At 35.8% G+C, this 24,479-nt stretch overlaps 1 protein-coding gene, 1 long non-coding RNA gene and 1 other non-coding gene across 3 annotated transcripts; 1 reads left to right on the forward strand and 2 right to left on the reverse strand.

The window, feature by feature from the left end:
* The first annotated feature begins 318 nt into the window (after positions 1–318).
* On the forward strand, positions 319–425 carry LOC120272749. The gene has a single exon (XR_005540288.1). It is a non-coding gene; the product is annotated as a small nucleolar RNA R71 (small nucleolar RNA).
* A 13,784-nt stretch (positions 426–14,209) lies between these two features.
* On the reverse strand, positions 14,210–16,272 carry LOC120271440 (SKP1-like protein 9). The gene is made up of 2 exons (XM_039278119.1): positions 15,971–16,272; positions 14,210–14,496 (listed from the first exon to the last, which is right to left on the reverse strand). The coding sequence occupies exons 1-2, from the start codon at positions 16,238–16,240 to the stop codon at positions 14,323–14,325; spliced, it is 444 nt and encodes a 147-aa protein (XP_039134053.1). The 5' UTR covers positions 16,241–16,272; the 3' UTR covers positions 14,210–14,322.
* A 2,413-nt stretch (positions 16,273–18,685) lies between these two features.
* LOC120272691 lies at positions 18,686–19,672 on the reverse strand. The gene is made up of 3 exons (XR_005540244.1): positions 19,645–19,672; positions 18,869–19,162; positions 18,686–18,772 (listed from the first exon to the last, which is right to left on the reverse strand). It is a non-coding gene; the product is annotated as an uncharacterized LOC120272691 (long non-coding RNA).
* Positions 19,673–24,479: the final 4,807 nt, after the last annotated feature.

Raw genomic sequence — 24,479 nt, forward strand, 5'->3', positions numbered from 1 at the left:
GATAGAGCATGTCCTCCCCTATACCCAGTGCAACTCATCATAGTCGCCACTATAGGAGAAGTTAGAGTGTCTAACTTTTTACTCAATGACTAAACCTGGGCCGCCAATGAGGTAACTCCATCAATCTTATGAAATCCGGCTACCTTCTCTCTGTCCCTTGTGTTCCACTGTTAACTATTCATAGCCATTTCTTCAATGAGATGTTGGGCCTCGTCAAGGGTCTTGCTTCCTAAGGTATCTCCTGCTGCAACATCAAGTAATCGCTTTTTACTTGGGTTCAAACCATTATAGAAAGTCTGAATGATCATCCACTCAAGAAACCCATGTTAAGGAAATTTCCACAGGAGCTCCTTGAACCTATCCCATGTCTCAAAAGAAGACTCTAATTCCGTTTGCACAAAAGAGGATATTTCATTCCTAAGCTTCGCGGATTTTCAGGAGGAAAATATCAGGCAAGAAAAGCTTCTACCATCTCCTCCCATTTAGTGATCGATGCTCTAGGTAATGAATGTAGCCATTGCTTTGCTCTCCCTTTCAAGGAAAATGGGAAGGCCCTCAACTTGATAGTATAATCCATTACTCTATTAATCTTGAGCATGTCGCACACTTCCAAGAAGTTCTCAATGTGATTGTTTGGATCCTCATCAGCCAAACCATTAAACTGTGCTGACTGCTGTATCATCTGGATGAAGCTTGGCTTGAGCTCAAAATTATGAGCTATAATCGATGGTCGCATAATACTGGACTGCGTGCCAAAAACTGCGGGTCTGGAATAATCTAAGAGTGTCCTCTGCTGCTCATTATGTTCTACCATGTTATCAGACCTTCACCTTCTATCTCATCTTGATTTGACTATTCTTGTACAGGTTCTTTTCTCCTTCTATGAATTCTTTGTTCAATGTCCAGATTTCCTTCAACCATGTCGAACGGTTTCCTCGGGTCATAACCTGGAGCTGCAACCAAATAAAAGAAAACGAATCAGAACGATGGAAGAATAAGAAAGTATGAAATAGAACAAGTAAAGAATAGATAAAATAGCAAAGTACAAAATGTTTCTAAAATGCATATTCCTCTCCAACAGCGCCAAATACTTGAAAACACCCCTTTGTGTGTGTACTGCAAGTGCATGGGTTTTCGAAGTAATAAAAATACCCTGCTGAGTGGGCAGTCGTATCCACAAGGAATATTGATTAGAAACACAAGAATTGCTATTTAACTATGATGAAGATGAATCAATAGTGGTGTAAACAATATCATTGCAAATAAAAATAAAGAAAACAAGAGAGAGACGCAGTAAAATGATAGAAGCGGCAATTGGCAAAAAGTGGGGTACCCGGACATTGCTCACCCTAGCTCTAGGACTATTGTTTCAAGTGCAAAACCAACCATTATGTGTCTTAACTGATGCTTAATGAGTCATGGAAATCCTAAAATACATGGTCCCAAACCTAAGGTTAACCGTGACTAACCCTACACTATGCCCCCAGCTGAGAAATCGCTCAGTCTCAACACCTCACACTGTATAAGGTCGCTTAAAGCTTTAGCGACTCCAAGTGATAAATCCTATTCTCTAATATAAATCTAACCCTTTGGTACAGACGGAAGACCCCTATTCACAATTAAGCCCCAGCATTAAGGATTACTTCAATGCTTCACTCTTTTGCTCGCGCAACTAAGCCCCAGCGGAGTTCCTCTCTTAGCACTTCACTCTATTGTGACAGCTAAACAGCAAAGAACTCTTGGAATACATAGGTAGGATAAATCACACTGGAGGGGAAAGGGGACGTTCCGCTACCTCTCGACTCACCCTCTCAACCCTCTCCAACTTAGCTTTGTCTAACCCTCATGGTGTGTCACTCATCCACAAGGATTACCAAGATGGATTCTCAACCCTAGTGTCACTCTAAGGAAAAATTAACTCAACAAGCATTCAAGATTGGAACTCAATTAAAGACATCAATTAAAGAAACATAATGAAAGGTCAATAAAACAAAAGCATCCTAGGGTTCACAAGTCCAGGCACCCACTAGGGGTTTAGCTCTCCATGGAGCAAGGTACAATCAATAATGAAATCAAATGTAAAAACATGCAATCTATAAGTAAAACCTCCTCGTACTCCGTGTCGATGATCTTGCAGACTGGCCTCGTCTTATCCAAGGAATCCCTCATCAAGCCTAGGGCACACCTCGCCGAATAGATGCCGACAAAAGCTCCCCCAATAACTATCTTCCGAAGGAACGCGGTGTTGAAGGCCGTAGAACCACTCCAAAAGCCTTGATAAACCTCTCCAAACCCTATGATAAGTGCTTGTGTATTAGTAACATGAAGTATTTTTTTCTTATAATGAGCATTACTTTTCTTATAATGATCATTACTTTTCTCAGATTTTATCGCTCATACATGTGTATTTGTGTTACTTTTGTGCATGTAGGGTTGTGGAGACAAGCATGGAAGAAAGTAGCAAAAGTAGATCATGAATGCATGTTGTTAATAAAATCTTGGAGTGAACAAATGTGAAGACACAAGTTGTGCTCAAAGACACATGAGTGTGTACCAACCTCCGTTATGCTTGAGTGAACATGCAAAGTGGAGGGGCACAAAGGCAGTTACAGTCATGTGTTCTGACTTGTGCAAAGCTAGTAAGATTGTCGTCAAATATGATTTTATTGAAGAAGCAACGCGATCTACCGCATGAATGTGTGCCCATTTATGTGGTCTCGATGAAAAGTGTGGATTATGGAGTATTTTGTCAGAGACTATAGCAGGTTACTCTAGAAAATCAATGTAGCAAAGTTACTATAGCAGTCACTGTTCACAGGCCGTAGAAAATCTATTCCTGCCGATTTAAGCCCTATTTAAGTCACGATTTCAGCCCATTTTGAGAATCTTTTTCCCATCTTTTGCCTATCTCTTCACCATCTTTAGGGGCACTCGCGGCTAGGGTTTGGATAGGCATTTTCTAGGTTTTTGGAGTAGTTCTATTGTGTTCCTTCATAAGATAGTTATTGGGGGAGCTTTTGTCAACATCAGTTCGGCGAGGTGTGCCCTAAGCATGACGAGGAAACTCTTGGAGAAGACGCGGCTACTCCACAAGATCATCGATATGGACACCAAGGGGTTTTATTCGTGGATTGCATATCTTTACTTTTGATTCCATTATTGATTATATCTTGCTCCATGGAGAGCTAAACCCCTAGTGGGTACTTGGACTTGTAAACCCTAAGATGATATTATTTCTTTGACCTTTCTATTGTGTTTCTTTAATTGATGTTTTTAATTGAGTTCTAATCTTGAATGCTTGTTGAGTTGATTTTCCCTTAGAGTGACACTAGGGTTGAGAATCCATCTTGGTAACCTTTGTGGATGAGTAACACACCATGAGGGTAAGATAATGCTAGATTGGAGAGGGTTGAGAGGGTGAGTCGAGAGGTACTAGAACGTCCCCTTTCCCCTCCAATGTGATTTATCCTACCTCCACATTCCAAGAGTTCTTTGCGGTCACAATAGAGTGAAGTGCTAAGAGACAAACTCCGTTGGGGCCTAGTTGCGCAAGTAATAGAGTGAAGCGTTGAAGTAATCCTTAGTATATGGGGCTTAATTGTGACTAGGGTTCTTTCGCCTGGACCAAAGGGTTAGATTTATATTAGGGAATAGGGTTTATCACTTGGAATCTCTAGAGCTTTAAGCAACCTTACATAGTGTGAGGTGTCAAGACTAAGCGATTTCTCCATGGAGGCATAGTGTAGGGTTAGTCACGGTTGACCTTAGGTTTGGGACCGTGTGTTTTAGGATTTCCATGACTCATTAAGCATCAGTTGAGAAACATAATGGTTGGTCTTGCACTTGAAACATTATTCCTAGGGTGAGTAATGTCTGGGTGCCCCAATTTCTGTCGATTGTCTCTCCTAACTTTTATTTGCGCCTCATTCTTCTTTCCCTATTTCTATTTTTATTGATTTTGTTCACACCACTATTGATTCATTTTCATTCTAGTTAAATAGCAATCTTTGTGTTTTTGATCACTATTCTCTGTGGATAGACTACCCACTCACCAAGGTATTATTACTTCGACAAACCCATGCACTTGTGGTACACACGCAAAAGGGCGTTGTCACCCTAGCCGCGAGTGCCTCCAAAGGTGGGGAAAAGATAGGAAAAGGATTGGAAAAAGGATCCCCAAAACGTCATAAGTCGCAGCTTTAAATAGGCTAGAATTGGGCATCCACATGAGCGCGTGGAATTTGTACACGCCCGTGGAAATTTCTGGAACTACATTTTTCTGCAAGCTGTGAACAGTAACTGCTACAGTGCTTTGCTGTAGTAACCTCTATAGTATTTTGCCAAAATGTTCCCGAATCCACACTCTTCATCGAGACCACATGAATGGGCACACATCCATGTGGTAGATCACATTGTGTCGTCAATAAAAATCACATTTACAGAGATCTTGCTAGCCTTGCACAAGTCAGAACACGCGAATGTGACTGCCTTTGTGCCCCTCTAAACCATGTATTTACTTGAGCACAGTAGTGGTTGGCACACAATCATATGTCTTTGAGCACAACTTGTGTTTTCACGTTTGTTCACTCCAAGATTTCATCAACAAAGTGCATCCACGATCTACTTTTTGTTTTTTTCTTTCATAATCGTCTCCACAACCCTACATGCACAAAAGAACACAAATACACATGTATAAGCAATAAAATCTTAGAAAAGTAATGCTCAATGTAAGAACAGAATACTTCATATTACTATTACACAAGCACTTATCAAACTCCTCCACACTTAAGCTTTTGCTTGTCCTTAAGCAAAATAAAACATTAAAGCACATAAGAAGGAAAAATGAAAGTGCTTGGCCTTAGGTTCACCAAAAGCATGCAAGGGAAGCATTCTACAAGTAAGGAAAAATTTCAACACCGAATAAGAAAAATCAATGCTCTAGCTAAAAACTTGAATAAAAAAGGACAACAAACCCAAAATCATATAAGTGTGTGAAACTCACTAAAGTCAATCCAATGTGTACTCCTCAAAGTTCTAAATGCAAGGGACTTATTTATGTACAAAAAGAACGGAGAAGGTAGTAGCTTCACATATCCTCTAAGGTAACCCTTTCTGAAGCGGCCGCTAAGGTGGCTTTCACACTTTCGAGGTAGTAGCTTTTTCTACCGCGGTAGTAGCTTTCACTCATCCCATGAGATAGCTCTTTCTCTCATTAGGGCATAACTAGTATCCAACTTATGAGAATAGCTTCATACTTCATAGGTGGTAGCTCTTTCCACCCCCAATACACAAACAAAAATAACATAACTTTTTTTCTTTTCATTCCACCATTTTTTTTTTAAAAAAAAGAAACTAAAGAAGGAACAAACTAAAACTAGTCCCTCAAATGTCGAACCTGAGTTTACACAAGGTTTAATGAATGAGTAGTGCAACAAAGTGTCAATCGGGCAAAATTTCTAAAAATTCAAGTAAAACTAGAGCATGAGAACATTCAATGTTAAAAATTCTCCTAAATATATGAATACAACCATTGCAACTAAGGTGACCCACCATTGGCTACATGAGCATGTATAATAAAAACATAAGTATAGAACTGTAATATGAACTCCCCCAACACACACACACATTTAAGATGTACATTGCCCTCAATGTACGCTTGCAAGCTCAATAAAAAATAAAGTAATCAAAAACATATGTGCAAGTGGGCAATTGAAAAAATACTCCCCTGAACTCCTAATGGTACATTTGATGGAGTTATATTCATTGAGAGTTGAGTTCCAATGGGTTGTGAAGCACACACGTCCATGTTGAGTCCCAGAAACTCACACGAACGTGTGGAAATTCTACACGCCCGTGTGGATGCCAGATTTCAGCTTATTTAAAGCCATGACTTATGGCATTTTGGGGATCCTTTCCGAATCCTTTTTCTATCTTTTCCTCATCTTTGGAGGCGGTCACGACTAGGGTTTGGAGAGGCTTTAGCAAGGCTTTTAGAGTGGCTCTACAGCCTTCAATACCGTGTTCTTTTAGAAGATAGTTATTAGGGGAGCTTTCACCAGCATCAATTTGGCGAGGTGTGACCTAGGCTTGACGAGGGAACCCTTGGAGAAGATAAAGCCACTCCGCAAAACCATCAAAATGGAATGCGAGGGGTTTTACTTATGGATTACATGTTTTTATATTTGATTTCATTATTGATTGTATCTTGCTCCATGGAGAGATAAACCGCTAGTGAGTGTTTGGACTTGTAAACTCTAGGATAATTTTGTTTCATTGACCTTTTATTATGTTTTCTTTAATTGATGTTCTAATTGAGTTCTAATCTTGAATGCTTGTTGAGTTAATTTTCCCTTAGAGTGACACTAGGATTGAGAATCCATCTTGGTAATCCTTGTGGATAAGTGACACACCATGAGTGTTAGACAAAGCTAGGTTGGAGAGAGTTGAGAGGGTGAGTCGACAGGTAACAGAACGTCCCTTTTCCCCTCCAGTGTGATTTATCCTACCTCCGTATTCCAAGAGTTCTTCACGGTCACAATAGAATGAAGTGCTAAGAGAGGAACTCCGCTGGGGCTTAGTTGTGCGAGCAATCGAGTGAAGCATTGAAGTAATCCTTAGTGCTGGGGCTTAGTTGTGACTAGGGGTCTTCTGCCTGGACCAAAGGTTTAGATCTATATTAGGGAATAGAGATATCACTTGGAGTCGCTAGAGCTTTATGCGACCTTATATAGTGTGAGGTGTTGAGACTGAGCGATTTCTCTGCCAGGGCATAGTGTAGGTTTAGTCACGGTTGACTTTAGATTTGGGAGCGTGTATTTTAGGATTTGCACAACTTATTAAGCATCATTTAAGAGACATAATGGTTGGTTTTGCACTTGAAACAATAGTCCTAGGGTGAGCAATATCCAGGTACCCCACTTTCTGTCAATTGTCTCTCCTATCATTTTATTGCGTCTCTCTCTCTCTTGTTTTATTCATTTTTATTTGTATTAATATTATTCACACCACTATTGATTCATCTTCACCATAGTTAAATAGCAATTCTTGTGTTTCTAATCACTATTCCCTGTGGATATGACTACCCACTCACCAAGGTACTTTTATTACTTCGACAACCCGTGCACTTGCGGTACACATGCAAAGGAGTGTTGTCAGAGATTGATCATATCCATCCTCAACATAGTCCACAAATCTTATGATCTAAATAGGGATTCATCTTAACACACCAATGATTAAAATATTCTCCAGAAAAAACTAGAATTGGATGGCAATCACTTCTTCTGCTTGACATGTGATTCCTCTATAAATCAGCCTTTAACAAAGATGGAACCTTGCAACTCTAATACAAGAAAATTTTGGAGATTAAATGACTACTAAGCAGTAAATGTGTAGATATCCACACCTCTAGCCATTACAAACATGACACTATATTGGGAATTAATTGCAACTAGTGTTGGGTTTCAGCCCATTTGGGCTAGAAGAAATAAGATTGGGGCTTTGGCCTAATCCCTTAATAAAAAAGAAAAAGAAAAAGAAAACTACATCAATAGTGGAAGCACTTGAGGGCCCAATGGTAATCTTGCCATTGGATTAAAATCCAAGTGAGAGAGTGAGAGGGGGTCAGAACATTAGGGTGAAAGAAAAAGAGAGGTAAGAAGCCAAGAAGAAGAGGAAGAAAAAAAAGGGGGTTAAGTCTTGAGCAAGCAAGATGATCGGATGGCAAATCGGTGCTGGATCTCCCAAATCTCGGGTAAAGAATCCTTGTGGGTGGCTCTCCTAACCTACCGGGTTTGATCTACCCTTAATCTCTTCTTGATGTCTTTATTGTGTAAATCCATCCTTGTGATGATGTATGTGTTGTTGACAGTGAGTTCTTAACTTGTTATGCTCTCATTGTTGTAATCCTCTAGTTATATCTAGAAAGAACATCCTCTTGTATTCCATTGTTTATGTAGTGAAGCATTTGTAAGTGGCTCTAAGGAGTCCCATGGTTTTCCCCTCAATTTGTAGGGTTTTCCATGCTAAATTGGCACCTTGCATGGTTGTATGCATATTGTCATCATCTTTGTAGTCTTTACCTATTTCTAGGGCGCAAAGAAAGGTTGTAATGGCACTCTTGAGGGTTGCATTTGACCTAGGAGGGTCTTGAGCACCTATAGAAACCATTCGGAGTTGTTTTGGAATCATACGAGGTCCATACCACCCGTATAGAGGTCAATATAGAAAATCCCGAGAGGTTGAATTAGGTCATAAGAGGTCCATAAGGCCATATAGGGGTTGGTATGGATTTTCCCGAGAGTTTTCACTAAATCATGCGGCCGGCATCTAGGCTATATACGTGAATAATGAAGTACTATTGTACAGTGCACAGTGATTTTGATTCAATAACTTCCGTAGAATTTTTTCATTTTTCAGCGTAGCTAACCCGACAAGCGCAGGTAACCCTAACAAGTGGTATTAGGGCATCAAGTTGACAGAGACAGTTCTTGTAACCTAGAATGGAAGGGCAAAATGCATGTGGGATGATCAAAATAAATCCTTCCAATTATGCAATTTGGAAGAGAAGAATGCAAGGCTTGTTGATTGTGAAAGACCTGTATCTCCCTACTATGAGAAAGACAAAGCCATGGAAGATGGGTGATGATGAATGGGAGATATTGCATTTGGAAGCATCTGCCATGATTAGGAAATATGTTGATGTAAGTATCTTCCACCATGTTTCTGAAGAAGTGAAGACTGATGAGCTATGGAAAAAAGCTAGAAGCCATGTATGAGAAGAACACCTTCATAAATAAAGCCACTACCATCAGAAGTTGGTGAATTTGAAGTTCAAAGATAGAAGGAGTATGACTGAGCATACTAGTGACTTTTAGGGCTTGGTAAACCAATTGACATCTATGAAGATAACTCTTAAAGATGAGTTGCAAGCGTTGCTACTTCTAAGCTCACTACCATATAGTTGGGAAACTTTGGCAGTATCTCTGAGTACTTCAACCCCTGGAGGAACATTAACAATGGAGATGGTAAAAAAAATTTTGTTGAGTGAAGAAGTTAGAAGAAAAGAGAAAGGTGAATCTTCTTTTTAAGCGCTCATATCAGAAACTCATGAACAGTATGGAAGAAGTGCATGTAGACTTCCACAGGATTATGGGGATAGAGAAACATCTAGAGGAAGGCCAAGAAGCAGGAGAAACATCAAGTGTTTTTACTGCAATAGAGTGAGTCATATAAATAAGTGCAGATTCCTAAGGAAGGAACAAGGCGGAGGAAGTGAAGAAGAGAAAGAGACAAATACAATAGCCGCAGAGGGTGACATCTATGTTACATATGATGATAGTTGTATCAGTCTTGTCAGCCAAGAGAGTGACTGGGTGCTTGACTCAGGAGCGTCATTCCATGTTACTCCTCATGATGAGCTCTTTACTTCTTACTCTAGTAGTGACTTGGGGAATGTGAAAATAGGGAACAATGCTACATCAAAGATTTTGGGTATTGGTGATGTTTGGTTGGAGACAAACCTTGGGTACAATTTACTACTCAAAGATGTCAGGCATGTTCCAGACATGAGCCTAAACCTAATATACACAAGAAAGCTTGATGGCGAGGGGTTTGTCAGTTGGTTTGGTGAAGGCAAGTGCAAGCTCACCAAAGTCTCCCTAGTGGTTGCTAAAGGAAGGAAGACATACACACTCTATGTTTTGAAAGAAAGGCTTCACAAAGGAGAGGTGAACACAATTAAGAAGGATGCAGACATTGATTTATGGCACAAGAGGCTTTGCCACATCGGCGAGAAAGAACTACATCTTCTTGTTAGGAACCAATGTCTATCCAACCTGCAAGGTATGACTCTCAAAGTTTGTGTTGATTTCTTAGAGTTAAAATACATAGAGTTTCTTTTCACTCATATTACCCATATATAAAGTCATGTATTCTTGATTTGATCCATACTAATGTATGTTCTATACAAGAGAAATCCCTTGGAGGAGCATAGTATTTTGTGAGCTTCATTGATGACCACTCAAGGAAGATGTAGGTCACTACTCTAAAGACCAAAAATCAGGTGCTTGATGCTTTTAAGAGTTCCATCTCAGAGTTGAAATAGCAACAGGGAAAAAACTGAAAGTAGTCAAGGTAGAAAATAGTGGTGAGTACAGTGGGCAGCTTAAAAGGTATTGCAAACTCAGTGGTATCAAGCTTGAAAAGATACTTGCCAAGACACCTCAGTTAAATGGTGTGGAAGAGATGGTGAACAAGGTAATAGTTGAGAGGATCAAATGGATGCTCTCTCATACAAAGCTACCTAAGCTTTTTCAGGGGGTGGCAATGAGGACTGCAGTGGATTTAATCAATCTTTCTCTAGCACCTGTTTTGGACAATGGTGTACCAGACAAGGTTTGGACTAGAAAAGATGTTTCTTATGATCACTTGAGAGTGTTTGGCTACAGGGCTTATATTCATGCTTCTGAAGATGGAAGGTCCAGGCTTGATGGTGTTGAGGCAAAGCCATGTGTTTTCATAAGGTATTTCTATGAAGAGTTTGCATACGATTGTGGGATCTTGTAAACAAGAAAATTGTCAGCTCAAAGATGTAGTATTCCTTGAATTCAAAGTGATAGATGATGGCAACTAAGGTAAATCTCCTAGTTTGTCTGTTAGAGATCCTGTCAATTTGGATCCCATGTCCCCTCTTATGGTGAATGCAAATCAAGGGGAAAATGTCCAAGAAGATGGTGATGAGACAAGGATAATTTTAGCCCATCCAACTAATGAAGTAAAGCTAGTTGACAGGGAACAACGCAGGCCTATCTAACTAATGGAGTGAGGGCAGTTGAAGGGGCAAGACAAACTCATTCAGTTGATGCTATAGAACTAACTGATGAAGAAGAAGAAGAAGAATAACTATCACCAACACCACCTATGAAACCTCAGTTGTAAAAAACTACTAGAGAGCATTATCCTTCTAGTAGATATTGTGTGGAGTCTGTCATGCTTAGTAATGGTGAAAAGCCAGAAACCTACCAAGAGGCTAAGATACATGACAAGAAGCAAAAGTGGTTTAAAGCCATGCAATAAGGAATGAGTTCCTTGTATGAGAACCACAAGTATGACTTGGTAAAGCTGCAAAAGAGCAAGAAGACACTCATGTACAAGCAAGTGTACAAGTAAAAGATCTTGCCTAAGGACAAGCTTGAAGCTTGTAGGCAAAGGGTATGCTTGGATGAGCACCCCAAATGGAGTTGAGGAAGAGGTTTGTTAGGGTTTCAGCTCATTTGGGCTAGAGGAAATAAGATTGGCGCTTTGGCCCAATCCATTAATGAAAAAGAAAAACAGAGGAAAACTACATCAATAGTGGAAGCGCTTGAGGGCACAATGGTAATGTTGCCATTGGACTAAAATCCAAGTGAGAGAGTAAGAGGGGGTCAGAACATATTAGGGTGAAAGAAAGAGAGAGGTAAGAAGCCAAGAAGAAGAGGAAGGAAAAAAAAGGGTTAGGGCTTAAGCAAGCAAGACGATCAGAGTGTAAATTGGTGTTGGATCTTGCCCAAATCTCAGGTAAAGAATCCTTGTGGGTGGCTCTCCTAACCTACCGGGTTTGATATTCCCTTAATCTCTTCTTGATGTCTTTATTGTGTAGATCCATCCTAGTGATGATGTATGTATTGTTGAGAGTGAGCTCTTAACTTGTTATGCTCTCATTGTTGTAATCCTCTAGTTGTATCTATAGAGAACACCCTCTTGTACCCTATTGGTTATGTAGTGAAGCATTTGTAAGTAGTTCTAAGGAGTCCCATGGTTTTCTCCTCGATTTGTAGGGTTTTCCACGCTAAATTAGTGTCTTGCATGGTTGTATGCATATTGTCGTCATCTTCGTAGTATTTACCTATTTCTAGGGCACAAAGAGGGATTGTAATCGCACTCTTGAGGGTTGCATTTGACCTAGGAGGCTCTTGAGCACCTATAGAAACCATTCGGAGTTGTTTTGGAGTTATACCCCTCTATACGGCCCATATAGAGGCCATATACGTGAACAGTAAACTGCTACAATACCATGCACAATGATTTTGCTATAGTAACTTCCACAGAATTTTTAACTGTTTCAACGCAAGCAACCCCAACAAGTAGAAAATCAATTCAGCAAACAATCCAAGCTCAATGCTTTCATCTAATTTTGAACAATCATCTTACTCTTTATCATACACTGTGCAACAAACTACAGATCATCAAAGTCCTATTGGGTTAAGTGACGAAGTTGAGAAGTTTTGTACATTTGAATAGATTGTTTATGTTGGGAAAACAACTGCAAATACTACAAAGTCGAATCATTTTGTGTACTCAAATAGGAAATCAATTAATCTGCTTATAAAGTCAATCAACAAGACTAGCAACAAACCAAAATAGCTGAGCACAACAATCCACAAATGCAAGATACTAAATTTAACATGAAAACCCACTCAAATCGCTGAAGAACCGTAGGACTTGTAAGCTACTTAAATCTTCCACTATATCAACAATGGAATTACAAAATTCTCTCTATCCAAACTAGAGATTGATAACAATAATAATATATTATCAAGAACTCTGTTCTTGGTTCACCATCAACATAATCATCATTACTAAAGATAGATAACCAAACTACCACCTAGAAAAGCTCAGATCTCACCAAAATGATAGTATCAAAAGGGATATGAAAGAGAGACCAAACAAGAAATCATACCCCTAAATGATGAGCAGCTTACAAGGATTCAACATGCATGGGTAATTTGAGCAAAACCTAATGTTGCCAAAACTTCTTTTTTTGTTCTTTGCTACTAAGTTACAAGCTTTCCTAGCATGTTCCAGCGATGCACACTTCCCTTTTTTCCTTTTAAAGTTCTGGGTCCACTAAATGGGAAAGGATCCAGCTGTCATTAATAGATTAAGTGCGGGAGTAAGCAGTTTACTAATTACTACTAAGGGAAATCTAAGATAGACGTATATCACCGAGGATGAATATCATATCTTGTTCCACTATGTGATACAAGTCATTGTCAATGAAGTCCCCAAGTGCCAAATAAATAATGAAGTCCTTGTCTAATATTTTATTTAGTTCACAGTCGATATTTATTATTTTTTAAATATGTACTTAATCTTTTTGGAAGTAGTTACATTTTTTTTTGCCTATATTTTTATCAAGTCTAATCGCAAGAACAAATAGTATCAACAAAACAGCTATTTAATGACAATGAAAATGTATTCTTAGGGGCCGTTTGGTTCATGGTAATGTAGAAAGATTACCATGTGTTACGTGGTAATTTGAAAATATTACCACGTTTGGCATTGCACAAGTGGTAATCTGGATGGTAATATCACATTATCAACTTATAAATATTACCAAGAAAGTGGTAATCCTATTACCACCAAATTTGGTGTCTGTCTTAGATTACGTGATAATCTTATAACTTTTTATATTTTAACAAATAGATTACTATGACAACCAAACACTTTAATGAATTATTCCCGGTAATAAGAGTTCCCAACCAAACATGGTTATATTAAATTACCACAATATTCCCAACCATATAACATTCCCACTCATATTAACATTATAATTTTGTTATGTGTTAATATGTCATTACCATGAACCAAACGACCCCTTAGTGTTAAAGCATCACCAAAGACATTATCTGTGCAAATTATGAGCTACAATCATAATATGAAAGGAAAATAGACTAAGGGTCCGCTTGATACGCATGATTTACAAATGGGGCGGGTATATAAAACAAATTACCTAATCAGTACAACACAACTTCTTAATTTTTTTTACACAGGGCAACTTAATAGTAAAATTGTTCCTATTTAAAATTACAAATTACACTACTCATTATAAAAGTGATAACTTGATTTATTTATTTTATTAATTTTTTTTATTTTATTTATTTATTTATCTATGTATTTATCTATTTAAAAATTTATTTATTTATTTATCTATTTATTTTTCTATCAATTTATTTGTTTTTTAACATTAAGATATTAATAAAAATTTGTTTTTTTGGATTAAATATTTTTAAAATTATGTTGATTTTTTAATTTGTTGCTATTTTGTGGTCATAAATTTTTATAAAATATTATTGTATATTTTTTATTATAAAACAAATATAGAATAGTAAAAAAGTATTATTGTATTATTTTGTGTTCGGTACTTATGCAAATCAAATATTAACCACCACAAAAAAAATCTGTACTGTTCCATGAAAATCAAACATAGAACAGTACAAAACACTTGTGCTTTATTTACTGCTTGTGTTGTTTTTTTTATTTAGGCAAACAATATTGCTGCCATCTTCATGAAAACGCCCACATGTTCTCTTTCCTTATTGCTTCCTTCTCTTCTTCAGTGAAGTCATACTCGATACCTAACATGTCTCGGATTTCACTAGCAGTCTTCCCTTCGATCAATTTTGCCACCTTGGAGCAACAAAGATTCATGAGACTATGGATGCGGAGAAAATCAGAAGCCTGAATGTCACAGTAAAAAGTTTGTCACTGAAACCAAAGCATTAAGATGCATAAAGGAGGAAAATTCTTGTTTTGCTAATGTACACAAGAACTATGAAATCAATGGCACAACAAGACAATACCAAGAACAATATGTTTATTCTCAAAACTTCTAATTCATCTACTGCAAAGCAGCTTGCACAATTTGGAGGGCTAAGACTAGGTTGGTTCATCACTGATCACAGTGTGAAATTTGCCATATTAGTTGAAGTCATGAAGGTTCATGTTCATTAATTTTTGACAAAAATTTAACCATTGGTTGTTAACTGTCTAATTGATATAGTGGTCCTCTTTTTTTTTCATGTCCTAATCCAATGGATGGGAAGGATACATATAAATGTCGCAATTGAAGTAATGACGGTGTAAAATGAAGTCACAGGAGTAATTGGAACATATTTGATCTATCTAGAAAATACCATAACAATAAATAAATAGATAAATAAACAATATAAGAATGCTATTATGAAACTAACCGAGAAATTTTAGATGCATGGCTGATATTTTGATTAGCCAATTCCACAAAGAAGTATTTCTAAAATTATATAATTAGATAGTAGCAACAATTTTGTATAAATCTTTGAAAATGAATATAGTGATCCTATTCCTATATAGTAAAATATGCTCATTCAAGGGAGAGTAAAACAAAATATATATATATATATATATATATAGTAATTTAATATAACGATGAGAGAATTATGACAACCTACTAGAGGTAGAGAAGAAAGAAAGAGAGAAAAAAGAACTCAAATAAAAGTAATTTTCACACATTGATTTGGCAATATAATGAAGTTGTTATGGCCTACGAATGGAGGAAATGGGAGTAGGATTGTCTATTTTACATCTACAATCATATTAAGCAACAATTCTGCAAAAATATTCAAAAATGACAAGAGTAACTTTTCACAACGAAATTTGCCTCTTTCTCTTTGTTTTACCTAGTAACATTCCCACCCTGCTTCCAACAAAAACACGCAGATGATGCTTAGATGATTAAGCCATACATTAATCTAACATTCATATCATCATCATCATCATCATCGTCATCATCTAAACTTCAATACTACACAAGTATCAACCAAGAAAGCTACATATATATTCATCACATGAATAACAAGAAAAATGTTGATGGTTCACGATTAATCATTAAATCTATCCAACAATTAACATCTTCATCATTATCATCTGCAGCAAAATAAAACACAAGATCCAACCAAAAAGCCCAATTTCGTCACATGAATAACATGAACTCATGCTTTTAATTAACATCATCATCATCATCATCATTTAAACTAAAACACAACACAAGATTCAGCCGAGAAATCTCCAAATCCATCAAACGAATCACAAGGGGAAAAAAAAAGGAAAAGAAAAAAATGCAGATGATAATTAGATTCTTAGACGATATGAATCTATAGGTAGATATCTGACTCACACTGATGAGATCAAAGATATCATCCGTGTTGTAATCTTTGATGAACTCATCATCCCAGCTTTGGAGTTCAATGAAATCGACAGTTTCAGCATGCTTCCTGCAGAAATTCACAATCATGGAGAGAATCTTGCCATTGATGTTAGGGATCTTGATGGTATTCACTTGCTCGATGCAGTACTGGATTGTTTCGTTGATGAAGAAGGACTGCTCCGCCGCCTTCTGATCTAGTTCAAACACCATTCCATCAGAGCTTTCGACCTTGATCATCATCTTGCCTGGTACCACGTAATTCACCGGAGTGATCAGAGGGTTTTGAGAAAAAAAGATGAGGTAGTTATTAGAGATGGAGTTTATATAGAGTACTTAAATATTTAATATATATATAATGATAATTATTATTATTATTTGTTTCTCAGATAAGATGCAATATATTTTCGTGACTTGTAAAAACAAATTTTAGTTGTATATTCTTGGTTTCAATTAGGTGTAAGAAAAATCGATAACCCGCATCCCACTCGATTCAAACTAAATACCAAAAATTTGGTATCCACATATCAGATATTGGAATTCAAATTTTAGTTTATTGGTTTTTTGAAATTTTTTTATATAATAATACAACATAAGAAACAAATATAAGAAACCTAAAAAAATTTAAAATTCTATATTATTCACAACATAAATAATAAAAAGTTTTATCGGTCCTTAAAAAAATATAAAAAAAAAACAAATCAAATATTTTGAGAAACATTAAACATTTTATAAGTCCCGGCAATGAAGACTATAAGAGAGGAATTAAAAGAAAAAAAAATATATTTTAAAGTGATTGAATAATGATTTTTTTATACATTTAGCTCATCTAAAATTTAAATTTATTATATATATATAACTTTAAATTAAGGATTTGGATTATTTTTTTACATGTAGCACTTGTAAAATTTAATTTATTAACGTGTATATATATATATATATATATAACTTTTAAAGAGATTAGATTATGAATTTGGATTTTTTAACTGTTTTTTAGCTCATGTAAATTTTGAATTTATATATATATATACTAAAAAACCCGATTGGATTCGGTATTTTTTTTTTTTCTCTTAACAAGTATCTGATCCGGTTTTTATTTAAAAATTCAGATCGGGTACTCGAATTATGTAAATTTTTTTATTTTTTAAAATCACCAAAGATAAAAGATAAAATATTTAAGATATATTGAAATTAAGGATAAAAATTTCTACATAAGATCAAACTTAAAGATAAACCTCCTCATTTTTTATAAATTTTTGTAACTACCTCATATTAAAGATAAAATATTTCTATAAAAATTTAAATTATTTTGAAATTAATTTTGTGAAATATATAAAAATCGCATTGAGAAAATACTTAGCTAAAATTTATTGAAAATAATTTTTTTTTATGTTTTAAAATAAATATGGATAGTGTTTATGGATATTAAAACCATAACAATAACAAATTCAACCAAGTGTTTTTATTTTCTAATTTCAAATAAAAAATTGGAGAAAATTTATATTTTATCCCAACGGCGTTAAAGAGAACTCTAGACTAGCCGCACTACAAGAAAATTACTGTTTAGAAATAGTAATTTCCGTTTCTAATCCGTTCCTAAAGTGAATTAGCAAACAGAATTTATCTGTTTTGAATACCTTGTTTCTAATTTGAATTGAAACGGAAAAATATTCCATTTCTAAATTTAGAAACGGATTGAAAACGGAAAGCATTATATTTCTAATTTTTGAAAAATTAAAACTGAATAAGATGTGTTGCTAATTACAAAAATAGAAACAGATTCCAAACGGAATATTTTCTGTTTTATTCTTGTGAAACAATAGTTTTTTTGTTCCTAATCCGTTCCTAAAGTTTTTTTAAAAATTAAAAAACAATATTCAAACAAATAAATCCGTTTCTAATCCGTTTCTAACATTTAAGTCAATAAAATAAAATAAAAATTATATCCCTAATTTTTTTAAAAAACCTGTTACATAAATTTTTAACCTAGAACACCAACAAATAAGATAAACTCATCAATTCATACAAAAAGTAATATTTAAGTATATATGTTCAACACAAAATAATAAGTATACGACAAATACAACTATAAGCCTACATCATGATCGTCAGTAACTGGTTGTGAGTCCTGTGTGGTAAACTGCGGCTGCTGAAGAATCCTTCTCTCAAAACTCATCATCATGTCCTTTATTTGACGCACGATATTGGTCCCTCTCCTCTTTCATTTCAAGCAAACTTTGTTGAAGTTCCTTGTTATTATCTTGTACTTGGCCAAGCGTCTGTTGAAGCCTCTCCTCACGATCTTGGAATTGACTAAGAGTTTGACGCAAATCTCTAACCTCAGCATGTAGTGCCTAAGATGATGAACCTGTGGACAAACTCGAAGATGAATGTGGATAAAAGATACACGCCTGGGACCCTATTCCATAAACCCGACTTTTCTTTCCTCCCCCAACAGCCTCATAGTACAAAGCTGTTTCATCCACAATAGAAAGCTAGTCAAGCCCTTCTTGCGTTTGAGATGCTTGCTCCATAAGCTCCAGATAGCGATCCTACATCAATTAACTCAACTCATTAAATATTATTCTTAAACCAAGCAAATATAAACTCACAATAACATTGTAGAGAAAGTCTATAATTAAAAACCTCACAAAAAATTGTTCCGCTTACCTTAATAGATTGAGCACGTGCATCAACAAGCATGGAGGTACCCTTCTTTGTATGAGTTACTTCAAAAAGCTCAAAAGGGCGAGGATCATGTCCAAGCCTCGATCGCTAGAATAATACAACAAATTGAATTTTGTTACAATTAGCACCAAACAAATTCTTTATAATTTAAAACCACATATATATAAATATTAAACAAATTACCAATCTATCCGCATCGGAAGCATGAGAAATGGAACCTCCTGTGTGTCGGGATATACCAGATCCAGGTCCTACAATCTCCGTGAGTTGGTTTGCGGTAGCTTTCTCACAACGAGTTTTAAATTCCGGGGAATTCCATGCCTCGGTCCATGTCTTCTATGCAGAGTCAGACACATGCATTGATTTTTCTTTCCCCTTTCTCAAACTACACATCAATGCTCTATACCATTCCGCAGCTTTACGTTGCCATGCCATCTTAATAGCAGATAACATTGATTCATCCCACACAAAGAATTTCTGTAGTTTAACATAAACAAACATACATATTATATATAATTATCGATTTAAAAATACTAATCAATGTTTTATATTAAACTACTAATGTTTTGATAATTATAATTATAGTAAAATACTAACAATAAAATCTTAATTATGGAGAACGACACTATATAATTGATAATTCAATAAAATTTACTTCCACAAGCAACATCAATTACGTCCTTTGCCAACATCCAAACAATCATGATAATGATTTTCAAATTCACTAACAATTACCAATTTAAGTACTAACTAAGGAATAATATTTAAATGATGTAGATGACATAATACTTATGCACAAATAATCTCTAGGTTTGTGATGATAAATTAACGTTACAATTTATTTATCCTCACAAACAACATCAATTATTTATTTTTACCAACATGTTAAGGATTTACAAATTCAATAAATATTACAAATATATGCAAACAAATTTATTTTAAATATTATATAAATCTACCTGAAATTCATTCCAATAGAAGTCTTTTTGTCTCCTTAGAGACATTCTTCCAACTCATATCCATTCTCATCCATTCTTTTCCTTAAAGATGAATGTAATTTTTTTCGAAAGCACGGACATCCGAGGGATGCAACCCTACAAATATACAAAAGATTATGAATAAATTAAATACCTCATCATTACCAATTGTACATAAAAATATAGCAATTTTAATACTTACATTCCATTTACTATCTTTATGCGTGGTCTTCTTGACTCATCAATAGTAAGGGGCAAGCAATCCATGGATGATGTCGGGGTATCTCTAGCATGCATAGTAGGCTCACCATTAGGGGTAACCCCTCCACTAGCACAAGGAGTAGAAGCGTAAGATGATGATGATCCCAAGACAAGTATTAGCAACAGATGGAGGTAATGGCGTGACAATACATTCGGTGCGTAAGTAACTTGAGTACGGAGCATCACGTGCATATCGAATGTAAACTATCGGATGAACCTCTGTAACTTGAACCTCCTTTACAACCCTTCCCTCTCATTTTGCTTGAACAAGTACTGTTATATAAGAAAATATACAAAAACATATCAGAAGGAACTAAAAAGCAACTTATGCTATTATTATTATTCGTTTCATTACTTTTAGGAGTTTTATAAAATATATTACCTTAATTTATTCACTACCACTTTCAATTTCATCAAACTCATCATCTTCATCATTGCTTTCTGATTCAAATATAGGATCAACTTCAACCTCAATGTCATCATCATCAATTTCAATCAATTCTCCACTTGGATCATTTAGAGATTGTTCTTCATCATCAACATTGATTTGTATAGATGAAACTTCCATTTTATCTTGCTGAAAAGGTTCTTCACATGTTGTCGATGTCTTCAGTTGAACTTGTTTAGGAAGCTCTACAACATATCTAGCTTTTACTTTGAACACTGCCCACCAGTCGGCCTTGTCACATTTTAAACTAGGATATGTTGCATAGTTAACTTGAATTGCTTGGGAGGCAAGAACAAATGGTTCATATTTGTTGAAGAACCACTTATGATTAACATCCACGAGTTTATATTGTTGATGACATTTTGTACCCACTTTCGGTGTTGGATCAAACCAATTACATTTAAACAAGATTGTTCGCTTAATTGGTAATCCCGGGTACTCCAAGCATAAAACCTCAAGTAATTGGCCATAGTAGTCATTTTCATCTGTAGTATAATTCGTGCCCTTTACACATACACCACTATTTATTGTTGCAGTATTTGAGCAATGAATTTTTTCTGTGAAATTTGTAGCAATTTGCAATGCACCCATTATAAGACTTAAAGCTCCTTAATGGACCTTTTGATAAGTCCTTCAAGAATTGGTTGGAAATGCCTTTGCAAGGATCATGAGCAAACTGGTGAAACCATGCTGCAAATTCATGTTCTATTTTTCATCAACATGTCTATCATCAATGTGCTGATTCTCCGCAATTAATTCATCAACAAAGATCCTAATACATTGAAATATAACCTTCTATTAGTATATAGGCAGAGGTGAAGTACGTGATCTTCTTAATAAAAAAAAAAGTAGTCATACTTGGTGAATGGTTGCACTTCTGGACAATTTAATAAAATGTACATTTGTGCTGCTGCATATTCATCTTCATTAAGATATTTAATTTTTCCTTTTCCCAATGTTCTACCGGGACGTATGAAAATTGATAAGTTGCCAAAATGTTCTTCTGCATCTTCTCCACCATCATCATTACGGGGTATCTTTCTATGTCTTGTCCTTACATGTGGTTCAAAATAATGTGCGCAAAATGATGATGCTTCCTCAACTAAATAGGCATTGCATATGGAGCCTTCAACTCTTGCTTTATTTCTCACATTCTTTTTCAGTTTTCTAAGATATCTACAAATTTATATATATATTTAATGAGTCAATTGATATAATTCAAGTATAGAGTGTACAACAATAATTTAAAGGTTTTACCTCTCAAATGGATACATCCATCGATATTGTACTGGACCCGCAATCCATGCTTCATAAGCCAAATGCACCGGAAGATGCTCCATTGAATCAAAAAAGCTTGGGGGAAATATACGCTCTAATTTGCAAATAATTAGAGGAATTTCTTCATTAAGCCTTAACATGTTTTCTTCTTGGAGTACAGTCGAAGTGAGCTCTCTAAAAAAATTTCTCATTTCTGTTAATGCATGCCAAACATTTGATGGAAGCAATTCCCGAAATGCTATTGGGAGTAATCTCTGCATAAAGACATGACAGTCATTGCTTTTCATACCAAAAAGCTTTAGCTTTCGCATATCAACACATCGGCCTATATTCGACACATATCCATCCGGGAATTTAAGATTGCGAAGCCATTCACAAAGCACAATTTTTGATTGCCTATCAAGAGTGTAGCATGCTTTCGGATATTTTCCGGTAGCATCATCTATTTCTAAGGCATGTCGACAACAGAATTCCTTCAAATCTTCCCTAGATTTAGTATTATATTTACTCCTCCCTTCCACATTCATAACAATGTTGAATATATTATCAAAGACATTTTTTTCAATGTGCATAACATCAAGATTGTGTCGAATGAGATTTGTCTGCCAGTAAGGTAACTCCCAAAAAATGCTCCGTTTTCTCCAACCACTGATCCTAGCAATGCGGCTATTAATCTCATGTGCACCAGAATCTACAACACTCCTCAAGCCCAAATCTTCTATTTCTTTCAAGATCTCATCACCAGATGGAATAGTTGGAGCTATCTTTGTTACTGTTCTATTTTTCCGGAAAGCTGTTTTGTTTTTTTTGAACGGATGATTATGAGGTAAGAACTTACGGTGATTATCAAACCAAGATTGTTTCCCACCTTTTGTTAGAGTGAATGCATCTGAATCTTGTTTGCAATACGGACAAGAAGTCCTACCCGCAGTGCTCCACCTAGACAACATTGAATATGCTGGAAAATCACTTATGGTCCACATAAGAGCGCACGCATCTGAAAATTATTTTTCTTTGATGCATCATAAGTCTCAACACCAACTTCCCACAAATGCTTCAATTGTACAATTAGGGGTTCCAAATACACATCCAACATATCCTTCGGATTTCTAGGGCTAGGAACTATTATAGTTAAAAACATATACTCCTCTTTCATACATATAGAAGGGGGTAAATTGTATGGAGTGAGTATTACTGGCCAAGAAGAATATTGTTGACCTGATTGCCCAAAAGGTTGAAATCCATCAGTACACAATCCCAATCTTACATTTCGATTTTCTGATGCAAATGAAGGATGGGTACTATTGAAATGCTTCCACGCAGGGCTATCAGAACAATGACGCATAACCTCTTCTTCTGGCTCATTTTCTGCATGCCATCTCATTTCTTTTGTTGTCACATTTGATGCATACAATCTTTATAGCTTTGGGGTTGAAGGAAAGTAGTACATCTTCTTGTATGGGATATTTTTTTTATTTTTAGATGAACCAACTCTTCGCTGCTTATATCTAGGAAACTGACAAAGTTTGCAACTCATTAATTCAACTGTCTTCTCCCCAAAGATATCATGCACCCATTAGGACAACAATGAATCTTCTCAACCTGGTAGGCCCAATCCTTGAACTAACTTCTTTGTGTTGTAGAAGTTATACGGCATTACATTATCGATCGGTAATAATTCTTTCAAAAACGCGGCAAAAAGTCATCAAAGCATCTCTCTGTCAAATGATATTCTGCTTTTATGTTTAACATTCTTGCAATAGCCGATAATTGTGAATGATTTTCACAACCTAGCCACGCCTCCTGATTAGCATCTCTTAGCATTTCAAAACAATTTTTGAGTCATGCATTTGGAGGTTCCTCTCGTGTTAGTATGAGGAGAAATCAGGGACCGCTGAACGTCCATGACCATTTGTTGGCATAGATTTTGCGATAGTGGTTCAACACCCAAAACTGATTCATTTCCCACATCTTGTTCATGAGTACTACTATCAGATATAGAAGGTTCTCCATGGAGAACCCACAAATAGTAAAGTACAGGTACAAATCCATACTTCATAAGATGATATCTAACGGTGTCTTCCATGAAAAGCTCGATTTTGGCACTCATGCGATGATTACATGGGCACTTAATTTTTGATACCATCCATACATTCTGGATGCATTTTTGCAAAATCGATGAACTCATTTTTCCTTGCAAGAAACTGGGATTCAAAAGTCCATCCTTAAGCCTAGCATACATCCAACTCCTATTTGCAAACATATTACTAATAGTTCTGTGTCAAAAAATGTAAAATCAGTCAACACACTCATTATATCATTAGCCCTTAAATTCATTAACTAAAAAACAAACAAAAAATGAGAATAAAATGGTCATATAAAAGCTAAGTTGTTAGCTGACATCAACTAAACATGTACAATTTACCCATTAGAATAACTATTTCAAACATCAATAATTGGTCCATTTATATAGCTCACTTGTGCAATAATTTGTTAACAAGATCCTTTTAAGAAAAACATCATGCAATTTAGCAATTAAGAAAGCAAAAAACAAATATGATTTTCACAGGAAAGAGGTGATACCTTCTCTTTACCAACAAACAATTGAGAACTCAACTACTTTCGCCCCATCAAATCACACGAAATGCAAATAAAACTGTAGCACAAAGGAAATGCAAAAAAAATTCTCAATTCATGTAGCTGTAACTTAACCACAAAACCACCATAAAAGTGAAAAAAAATCCAAAAAGCTCCAGAGTAGAAAGTAGACAGTCATTCTATAAAGATGATTGAGTTAACATTTTAGGAAAAATAGATGGCACAGTACCAT

Source organism: Dioscorea cayenensis, chromosome 11, assembly GCF_009730915.1.
Source record: "Dioscorea cayenensis subsp. rotundata cultivar TDr96_F1 chromosome 11, TDr96_F1_v2_PseudoChromosome.rev07_lg8_w22 25.fasta, whole genome shotgun sequence".
In the NCBI taxonomy this organism is placed as follows: domain Eukaryota; kingdom Viridiplantae; phylum Streptophyta; class Magnoliopsida; order Dioscoreales; family Dioscoreaceae; genus Dioscorea; species Dioscorea cayenensis.